Raw genomic sequence first — 11,090 nt, 5'->3', positions numbered from 1 at the left:
ACTGAAATGCCTCGCACTCTCAGGCTCAGCAACTCATCCATTTCCCCCAAAAGTAAATCATCCTCTTGCTACTAAAACCTAAAGCGTTCACACACACACAGAAAGGAGAGGAAAAGCACAGAGCTGAAGAATATTGACATTGATCAGAATCCTTGCAGTGGTTTGATTTGAAGAAAAGGGGGCCCCGATTGTGACTACTCTTTCAGCCAATTAAGATGTGGGTCAGGTAAATGGTGTTTCATTCACAATACTGAGCGCAGGCATTTCTACTTCTAAAGCTCTCTGAACACAATTTTATCTGCCGAATCCAGGGGCAAGACAGCAGCTTTGTCCCAAGGGGTCGGTCAGACAACTGAAAAAGTCTTTAAGTGCAACTTCTGCCAAGCAAATTAGGGAAAGCTGAAACAAAGGAACAGAATTTTTTTTTAAAATGCCTTCCTGGAATAAATCAGCCCAAATAGTAATGCATGTGTGCGTGTGTGTGTGTGTGTGTGGGTGTGTGTGTGTGTACTTTGAAAAGTTTTGCTGAGGTTTCACCGGCAGTACGATTACAGAGTGTCTCCTTTCCCTTCTCTCCCCGGGAGGGGTGGGTAAAACAATTACTGTGTGAAAGGAGTTCAAATTAGACCCCAGAGCACTGGTGGGCTGTTTTTCCTTTTGTTGAATTTATGAAATTGACCTAAAGCTGACAAGTAGGTCATTGGGAAAACACATTGCCAGGGCTTCAGACAAGTTAAACCAAACTTACAGAAACGATGCGACACATTTCTCAATCATTTGTTAAAACGTTTGTTGCATCTACTGGGACTGAAAGCTTTTTCGAAAAGAAAAAAAAACCCTCCTTTTTTTCATTTAAATATTTGACCACAATTGCCCATATTTATTTTTGAAGGAAGAAAGGAAGGCTTGGAGCCTGGGTGGAGGAGATGGAGGGGAGTGAGGGGGGGGGGTGGGGGAGTAGGGGGCGGGCTGCCTGTCACAAGTTACAAAAAGCTGATTGGTAAATAAAGGCTGTAATTGACACTTCCAGAGGAGTGTAATAGGGGACGGTCCGCGGCTGATTGGCTGCCGTGCCAGGCTCATAGGCTGCGATGAAGACAGAGTGCTGCACATTCCAAGCAGTGCAAGCTTGTGGTTAGAAACTGAATGCTGACATCAGTGGAGCAAGCTTCATAAATCAGCACTCCTTATACACATTATGTGCACAGAAGACTGAAAGGTGAATTAAAAGAGAGAGAGAGAGAGACTGGCTAGCCTGGATAATGAAAAAACAGAGACACGTACTGATATCTTCGAGGCTTTCCTGTTTCTAAAGCAGAAGACATATTAAAACAAAAAAAAAACAATCACTGCTGCTTTCTGTTAAGGCTGTTGCTCAGAGATTGAAGATTCAAGTCCAGCAGTGGCGCAAACCAGAGAAAAGTTACCTTGACACCTAAGTTCAGGACTTTCCAACAGCAAAGAAACCAAAGGAAAATGGGAGAGAGAGTTATTTCAAGCAAGACTTGCTGGAACTTTTACACTGTGTTTTTCACACTGAGCATGGGACTCTTTGCCTGCTGTGCTGCGATGGAAGAGGAGGAATCCAGTTGGCAAGCGGACAGCCGCTTCTACATCAAGCCACCGCACTGCGTGGATATCCCTTTTGCCCTGAGACTCTGCAACAACGTAGGTTATCACAAGATGAGCTTGCCCAACCTGCTGGACCATGAGACCATGGACGAGGTCCAGCAACAGGCCAGCAGCTGGGTGCCACTGCTGAACAAGAACTGCCACCCCAACACGCAGCTGTTCCTGTGCTCACTGTATGCGCCCATCTGCCTGGACAGGCCCATCTACCCGTGCCGCTCGCTCTGCATGGCGGTCCGAGACGCCTGCACACCTGTCATGGAGTTCTTTGGCTTCCCGTGGCCAGACATGTTAAAGTGCGATAAGTTTCCACTTGATAATGATTTGTGCATCGTCTTCCCAAACCCAAATGCCACTCTGTCTACAAACTCGCAAGGTAACAATTCGGGCTTCTCGCTGTCATCTAAAGTTTTACATGTTAAAAGAAAAACAATTAGAAACTCGTTAATGACTGAATTACTTGCCTAAACTTAAAAAGGGGGTTTGGGGGGAGGGGTAACTTTACAGACGGAAGCGCAGAAGTGACCCCTGAGATGTCTTCTTGGGCTGCATTTTCCGATTGGCTAAATGCGCTTGTGCTGAATTCTTCATTGCGCTATGTTCAAGGCGGGAGGTCACCCATTGAAAGTAAACGAGTTAAAGGCTCCTTAAAAATAGGGCCGCAGAGAAATATATCAGGGGGAGAGCTGAGCACTCCGCCTCACTGACTGGGACCATGCGTGCAAACCTTTCTCTTGTTTAAGAAAAAAAATCCAGACCCTTCCAAAAGTGAGTGCTAAATGTGGTGGCAAAATGTGACAGCAAAAAAAAGAAGCAGTGAATAGTTAGTCTGCAGCACAGTTTGAAAAGAGAGAACAATCTCTCTTGTTTTGGGAGAGAGGGGGGAGAATGGAATTGGGGTGGGGGTGTGGGTGGTTGGGGGGAGGGGAGGAGAGGACAGTGATGCCAGCCCCGCCCTACAATGCTTGTTTTTTCTGTGCTGTGCGTCCGGAAATATTTTTCTTTTGCCTTTACTTTTCAGAATGTCCATTTGCGTTTTTTTTTCTGTTTTGTTTGATCAGTTGTGAGAGGGAACACATTTTGTCTCTCAGTCAATTTGAAACGCTGAAACCATCGTACTTGATAGGATAGCGACAAGGTACATCAAGGATAGAGTTGTTAAACATTAGTCCCGCAAGATCTTTCCAGCGTCACCATTCTGAAGGGAAATTTTAACACGACAGTTGTCTCAAAATGTTCTTGGTTTCTCTCTCTCTGTCTCTCTCTCTCTCTCTCTCTGTGTGTGCCAAACACAACTTATTTCAGCTCTGCGGCAGAAACCAACCATTAACCTTTCTCTTTTGCCCTGAATAGTTTTAAGGGACAGTTGTTTTTTGTGAAATTGATCCTCCCTCCCCCTTTGTAAATCAGCATTGAAAGTGGTTAAATCCGAGGTTAACCGTTCTCTGGAAGCGATTTCAAGGTAGTAATCCAATCAAAAGGTTCACATGACGATCTCGAGCAATTTATAACCATCATCCGAAGCCCTTTGATTACATTAATGCTGTGAGACCACTCCAAGTTATCTGCCTTCTATTTTGCAATGTGTACATGGTTTTAATTTTGATGTGGGAGTTCCTTTTTTTTAATGCTGCCACAGGCTGCAAGGGCAGGAGGCAACTGTCAGTCACTCTCCGAAGCAGGATGATTTTCACACTGCCGGATAACCAACATCATTACTGAAGCTTTTTATTGGGATATTGATTGCAGTCGTTTCCTTAGAAATGTGGCTCACATTAAACAATTCTAAAAGGAATTAAACTGAGAGTATTTCATGAACTCGTGCAGACAACAAAGTCCTGGGGTTCGATTTTCAGTCTGTGCTGAGCCAGGCTGAGCGAGAGTTGGGGCACGTCAGCGGGGAGGGGGGAAAGTAGCCAGGGCTTCTGCTCCTGACTGCAGGAAAATGCACATGCTCAGTCATCAGGTAAGGACCATGCCCCTCCCCCTCCCCCCATGGTTGAACAGCCTACGGCCATTTGAAGTACCAGAAATCTGACGACACCTGTGAAATCATAGCCCAGTAACAATCCGTACCTTCTGGTAAAGAAAGGAGAAAGCTGGTAAAAGAAAAAATGTCCATTTTTATGTTGAATATTTAATCGCACTTCATTGACACTGTGAATGACAATGGTACGTTATTGGCCTTCAAAACGGTCCCCCTGCTGGGCAGTGTAAACTTTATTTTCCCTTCCTTTTTGCAATACATTCAGCAAATGTAGGGTGTGTGGAACCCTGTACGTCTTAGAGGGGCAATTGCTGTATTGGTCTTATTAAAGAGCTAACTAATACAATGAAGAGTTTACACTCATTTATCGGGCTCTCAACAAACACCCAAATAAATGGTTGTTTGGTTTGGCTTTTGAACAAATGCTGTTGAATAATTGCTGTGCAGTAGTTGGTGTTCAATAGCAATTCTTCCACCAAATTTAACCCCTCTTTCCCTCTCCTGAAGGCATTGGCTTCTTACAATTGTAGAATCATAGAAAGTTACGGCAGAGAAGGAGGCCATTCGGCCCATCATGTCCGTGCTGGCCGTAAAAGAGCTATCCAGCTTGATCCCACTTTCCAGCACTTGGTCCGTAGCCCTGTAGGTTACGGCACTTCAAGTGCACATCCAAGTACTTTTTAAATGAGTTGAGGGTTTCTGCCTCTCCCACCCTCTCAGGCAGTGAGTTCCAGACCCCCACCACCCTCTGGGTGAAAAAATTCTCTTCAGCTCCTGTCGAGTCCTTCTACCAATCACTTTAAATCCATGCCCCCTGCTAATTGACCTCTCTGCTAAGGGAAATAGGTCCTCCCTATCCATTCTATTTAGTCCTGTCATAATTTTATATCTTTCAATTAATCTCCCCTCAGCCTCCTCTGTTCCCAAAAAAAAACAACCCCAGCCTATCCAATCTTTTCTTATCGCTAAAATTCTCCAGCCCTGGCAACATCCTCGTAAATCTCCTCTGTACTTTCTCTTGTGTAATTACATCTTTTCTGTAGTGTGGTGACCAGAACTGTATGCAGAACTTAAGCTGTGGCCTAACCAATGTTTTATACAGTTCTAGCAAAACCTCCCTGCTCTTATATTCTATGCCTCGGCTAATAAAGGAAAGTGTCCCGTATGCCTTTTTAACCACCTTATCTACCTGTCGTGCTACCTTCAGGGATCTGTGGACATACACTCCAAGGTCCCTCACTTCCACTACATCTATGTATCCAAGGATACAAGTCCCTAGATGCCAGTCACCTTCTTGTATCTGGCCAAATGCCCATTATTTACTTGTGAGCCTTGATAACAAGTGTTCAGGCTATTCCACCACAGGCGGCCGTACCTTCAGCTGCCTGGACCCTAAGCTCTGGAATTCCCCCCTAGCCCTCTCCGCCTCTCCGCCCCTCTCTCTCTCTCTCTCTCTCCTCCTTTAAGACGCTCCTTAAAACCCACCTCTTTGACCAAGCTTTTGGTCACCTGTCCTAACATCTCCTCATGTGGCTCAGTGTCAAATTTCATTTGATAATCGCTCCTGTGAGGCGCCTAGGGACGTTTTACCATGTTAAAGGCGCTGTATAAATGCGAGCTGTTGTTGTATGGGTCAGTTGCTCACTGCGTAAACTTGTTGAGCCATTGGTGTAACAAAGATCTCCACATCGTTCTATTTTAATGTTACAGTCCGAAGCCGAGATTTTTCAATCGGTGTGGGTTTTAACACTGGCAGTAACCCATGGGCTACAGCCAGTCTTGAAACAATCGGAAAGTCTTGGCTCGGTTGAAATGTAACATTTATATTTAACTGTAAGGTTTTCTTTGCATGTCTATAGAAGAGATGTTCCCTTGTCATGAAGTGTAGCATGAATGGAGTGCGGTGATGAAGTATACAGTGGTACAAAAAGTCGTGTCATGGGAAGAATGCTGTTTATATTTACAACAAAGTGACAGCCTGACCTGCTTCCAGGTCTGTGAGCGTGATGTTTATCTTGGCCAGATTTTGGGGCACTGATGAATAATTATTAACAAATTAGCATCTGAGTGTGTGAACGGGGAGTGTTAGCTGTAAACTAAACTGTAAATTGCTTTACAGAACAAACTTCCATACACACGAATGAAGGGAACGAGGTCATGAAATAAATATTTCATGGTGTTGTGCACATCAGTGGAGCAGACTGTGTTTCTGAAGGAGAAACTTCTGTGGCGTGTACCCTCTTGTTCATTTTCCGACTTGTATTCGCCACTCCCCTTGCAAAGGTGTCGAATCAAGTTGGGTTCCGTGGGGACTGAGTACTCTCATTTACCTCACCTCAGTGGCTATGAGGGGAGGCAGTGAGTGTAGGCAGGCTATTTGACTGCAGGGGGCTTCTGAGTCCAGTCATTTACTTGCTTGATGCCAACACGCTCACTTTCAAGGAGTGGTCATTGAATAGCAATTAGAAGTGGAAACCATGTCTGACTCCATCGCCTGGGGGCACTGAGACCAAATGTAGCTCCAGCCCAGTTGAGATCAGTAAACTCAACATTGACCAGGGATCAAACCTTGGACTTTCCTGATCAGTCTGGCTCAGTTCCACACTGGGCAGAACAGTTACCAACTAAGCTACTGGGTTATCCTCCTTTTTCAGTTACAACAGATAAGTTGCTTTTATGCTGTGTGAGCTCCATGCCAGTGCTGTGTGCTCCATACCAATGCTGTGAGTTCCATGCCAGGGCTGTGAGCTCCATGCCAGGGCAGTGAGCTCCATGCCAGTGCTGTGAGCTCCATGCCAGTGCTGTGAGCTCCATGCGAGTGCTGTGTGCTCCATACCAGGGCAGTGAGCTCCATGCCAGGGCAGTGAGCTCCATGCCAGTGCTGTGAGCTCCATGCCAGTGCTGTGAGCTCCATGCCAGGGCAGTGAGCTCCATGCCAGTGCTGTGAGCTCCATGCCAGTGCTGTGAGCTCCATGCCAGGGCAGTGAGCTCCATGCCAGTGCTGTGAGCTCCATGCCAGTGCTGTGAGCTCCATATCAGGGCTGTGAGCTCCATATCAGGGCTGTGAGCTCCATGTCAGGGCTGTGAGCTCCATATCAGGGCTGTGAGCTCCATGCCAGTGCTGTGAGCTCCATGCCAGTGCTGTGAGCTCCATGCCAGTGCTGTGAGCTCCATATCAGGGCTGCGAGCTCCATGCCAGTGCTGTGTGCTCTATATCAGTGCTGTGTGCTCCATGCCAGTGCTGTGAGCTCCATGTCAGGGCTGTGAGCTCCATGTCAGGGCTGTGAGCTCCATATCAGGGCTGTGAGCTCCATGCCAGTGCTGTGAGCTCCATGCCAGTGCTGTGAGCTCCATGCCAGTGCTGTGAGCTCCATATCAGGGCTGCGAGCTCCATGCCAGTGCTGTGTGCTCCATGCCAGTGCTGTGTGCTCTATATCAGGGCTGTGAGCTCCATATCAGGGCTGTGAGCTCCATGTCAGGGCTGTGAGCTCCATATCAGGGCTGTGAGCTCCATGCCAGTGCTGTGAGCTCCATGCCAGTGCTGTGAGCTCCATGCCAGTGCTGTGAGCTCCATATCAGGGCTGCGAGCTCCATGCCAGTGCTGTGTGCTCCATGCCAGTGCTGTGTGCTCTATATCAGTGCTGTGTGCTCCATGCCAGTGCTGTGAGCTCTATATCAGGGCTGTGAGCTCCATGCCAGTGCTGTGAGCTCTATATCAGTGCTGTGAGCTCCATGCCAGTGCTGTGAGCTCCATGCCAGTGCTGTGAGCTCCGAATGCACAGGTCGCTGGCTGCAATCTATTGGGAGTCACAAAGGTCGGCAATCTGTTTTTTCACTGGCCCCTGACCGTAGTAAATCCTCAGGCTTACGTGCGAGTGGCAGCTGACTGTGCCACAAAATGTGTCAAGAACTGGTGGTGCTGGCACAGATCTCACACCGCACAAAACCAGCTGCAGTGGTTCCCTAACAGAAATTAATTAAGCCTGAAAATATAATAAAGGGGCATTGTCATCTTCATGGGGCGTTTGCAGACTTGCTCAGTTCCCATGTGAAGCCAGGAACAGGCTGCTGCAGAAACCTTTGTTACAAAAAGCCACCGGGTGGCGTTATTAAATTCTGGGACACTGTTTCTGTCCTTTTCGCACATTTTGAATTGTTAAAGTTCGAAGATTTTTTTAAATAAATGATAAATGAAATTTGCGAATGGGATGAGGTGAATGAATTGCACTTTTCTGCTTACTAGCCTCAGTCGGTTGTTTAGTGAGACTCTTTATCTGACCAGCACAACACAATTTATGCGTGTATACAGAAATATGTGCATACATACTCACGTATAAAATATACACAGCTATGTACACAAACACATATATAATATACAAAGCTATGTACACACAAACACATTCACATATATAACATACACAGCTATGTACACATTCTCACATATAATTGTAAACAATTTTACAACACCAAGTTATAGTCCAGCAATTTTATTTTAAATTCACAAGCTTTCGGAGGCTTCCTCCTTCCTCAGGTAAATGTAAATTCCTCCTTCCTCAGGTATATGTAAATTCTCACATATACACAGACATACACATAAACATACACATACATAGATACACAGACAGACAGACACACACACGCAGACACATGCACACACACACACACACACACACACACACAAACACATATTTTCAGTCCATGATTTTCTCAGTATTCAGTGCCGAGAGAGAACCGTTTGTTGTATTTTCTAAATGACCTATAAAATGGGTGGGGGCTGGATCATTATCTTCAATTTTCACGGAGAAAGCAGAGTCTTACAGCAGTGCTGCAGAAGTATTAAGGTTCTGGTTTTAATCACAGCACAGTGAGTGGATGCTCTATTCATCAAGTGACCTGCCTTGAGGTATATAAAACAGTCTCATTTCTCAATGGCAGTGTGTGGTTTGGAATAGAAACAGCTGCAGAAATGTGGAAGTAAATGGAGCTACAGAATTAAAATAAGAAAGAAGTGCTGATTAGAAAATTAAAAATGTTGGTTCCATTATATTTTTCGAATAGCGTTTCCTGTTTGGAAGAGTAAGGAAAGAGAGCATGATGGTGAGGGTGCCTGAGAAGAGATGAAGAGATATTAAAGTGAGGCCATTCAGGAGCGAAATCATGAAACACTCTTTCACACAAAGGGCAGTGGAAATCTGGAACTCTCTCCCCCTAAAGGCTGTGGATTCTAGGACAATTTGGAGCTTTCAAGAATGAGATTGCTAGTTTTTTCTTAGGTAAGGGTATCAAAGGGTATGGAGCAAAGGCAGGAAAATGGAGTTGAGGTGCAGATCAGCCGTGATCTAATTGAATGTCGGAGCAGGCCCGAGGGGCTGAATGGCCTCATGTTACCAAGTTGAGCTCGGGAGGCAAGAGAGAGTAAGATAACCCCGTCCTGTCGTGGGGTGAGCAGAGAGTATTTATTGAGGGGAAACATCTAGGACCACAGAATCATCGAGGTTTACAGCACAGAAGGAGGTCATCAGGTCTGTTTGGCTCTTCGCTAAATCAATCCAAAACGAATCCTACCACCCTGCTCCCTACCTGTAGAAAACAGTACCATTGATGTTAACAGCTGAAAAGGAGAAAAGAAGGGGGGAGGGGGTAGTCCCCATTGAGGTAGAGACAGAGAGGGAGAGAATGGAACATAGGAATGTAGGAACAGGAGTTGGCCATTGAGCCCCTCGAGCCTGTTCCTCCATTCAGTGAGATCACGGCTGATCTGTATCCTAACTCCATTTACCTGTCCTGGTTCCATATCCCTTAATACCCTCAGCTTGCAAAAATCTATCGATCTCAGATTTAAAATTATTAATTGAGCTATCATCTACTGCTTTTTATGGGAGAGAGTTCCACACTTCTATCACCCTTTGTGTGAAGAAGTGTTTCCGAACTTCTCTCCTGAATGGCCTGGCTCTAAGGTTAAGTCCCCTTGGCCTGGACTCCCTTCACCAGCGGAAAAAGTCTCTCTCTCTCTCTCTATCCTATCAATTCCTTTCAAAATCCTAAAAACCTCAATCGAATCACCCCTTAACTTTCTATATTGCAGGGAATACCAGCCTAGTTTATGTAAAGATGGGTGAGAAACCCTCTTGAGTTCGAGGGAGGGAAGAGAAATATTTGTTGCCTGGTTGACTACGTTCAAGGTGCCAAACGTGCAAGTTGCCGTTGTACCACCTGTATTATTTTTTAAAAGTCAATAGAAGCAACTAAACTTTAGTTGGCATCATCAGCCGAGTTCCTCGAGCAGCCTCCGCTGGAAAGTCAGCCTTGAAGCCATCACAGCAGTCACTGGGAAAGCTCCATGCCATCTGCTCCAGCACAATCTTTCCAAATTACTTTTGGCGGTACACTATTAAATTTTAAATGTACTTCAAAAATACTTGAATTTACCAGAGAGTCTCCAACTGATGTTAACAACATTATCCCTTGGAAGACAATTGGTTGTGCACAAATATTGAAAAGGTTTTGAGTGGCAAATGTAATATTTTTACACACATCTGGCCCTGTTCCCAAGGCTCTTCTTACTTTCCATGAAACCGTCACTGTCCTCTCTGCTAGCCTTTTAACCTTACAGATTGGTCCCTGGGAGAGCCATGCTATAATCACCTCTTGAGTGTCACTCATGCGCTTAATGACTCAATGCAGAGGCGGATAATCCAACATTAGCTCATGGAACCCAGCAAAAAAGTGCATCTTTACTGGCGTGAGAACTCTGCACTGTCTAACACAGGATACTACGGCCCCGACATTTAAGGGGAGGCGGGGAGGGAGCAGGGGGCGCGTGTCCGCGGTCAGGAAACCCGGAAATACTGGGTTTAACGACAGGACCTCATTGGAATAATTTTAACTCTGTTTTCCTGCCTGTCGGTTGGCCAGATTGAGAGGCTGGTGGCTGTCGGGTGGGAAGGTCAGCTGTAGAAGGCAGCAGTCGGGGACCATTGGGGACGGTTCCCGGCAATCGAGAAGAATGGGGGTCAGTGGGGTCGGGGAGGGGGGGTGGTTGAAGCGCGGCAGCGAGGAGGGAGGGAGGCAGAGATCGAGGGGGGAGAGATCGCGGGGGGTGGGGAGAGATTGCGGGGGGGGGAAGAGGTCGCATGGGGGAGAGATCGTGGGGGGTGGGGAGAGATCGCAGGGAGGAGAGATCGCGGGGGGTGGGTAGAGATTGCGGCAGGGGGGAAGAGGTCGCAGGAGGGAGAGATCGCGGGGGGTGGGGAGAGATCGCGGGGGGTGGGGAGAGATCGCAGGGGGGAGAGATCGCGGGGGGTGGGGAGAGATCGCAGGGGGGAGAGATCGCGGGGGGTGGGGAGAGATCGCGGGGGGTGGGGAGAGATCGCGGGGGGTGGGGAGAGATCGCGGGGGGTGGGGAGAGGTCGCGGGGGGTGGGGAGAGGTCGCAGGGGGGAGAGATGGCGGGAGGGAGGAGAGATTGCAGGGGG

General features: G+C 47.0%; 1 protein-coding gene across 1 annotated transcript in view; it reads left to right on the top strand.

Annotated features, from left to right (window-relative positions):
* The first annotated feature begins 1,094 nt into the window (after positions 1–1,094).
* Positions 1,095–11,090, top strand: part of LOC137335793 (secreted frizzled-related protein 1-like) — a 91,819-nt gene continuing 81,823 nt past the window's right edge. The window contains exon 1 of the mRNA XM_068001207.1: positions 1,095–2,005. Coding sequence (XP_067857308.1) covers positions 1,477–2,005 — 529 coding nt within the window. The 5' untranslated portion in view covers positions 1,095–1,476. The remainder of the gene's footprint in view (positions 2,006–11,090) is intronic.

The sequence above is a fragment of the Heptranchias perlo genome, chromosome 20 (assembly GCF_035084215.1).
Source record: "Heptranchias perlo isolate sHepPer1 chromosome 20, sHepPer1.hap1, whole genome shotgun sequence".
Taxonomy (NCBI): domain Eukaryota; kingdom Metazoa; phylum Chordata; class Chondrichthyes; order Hexanchiformes; family Hexanchidae; genus Heptranchias; species Heptranchias perlo.
Note: the sequence above shows the minus strand (reverse complement) of the source record. Positions and strands in the feature narration are given on the sequence as shown.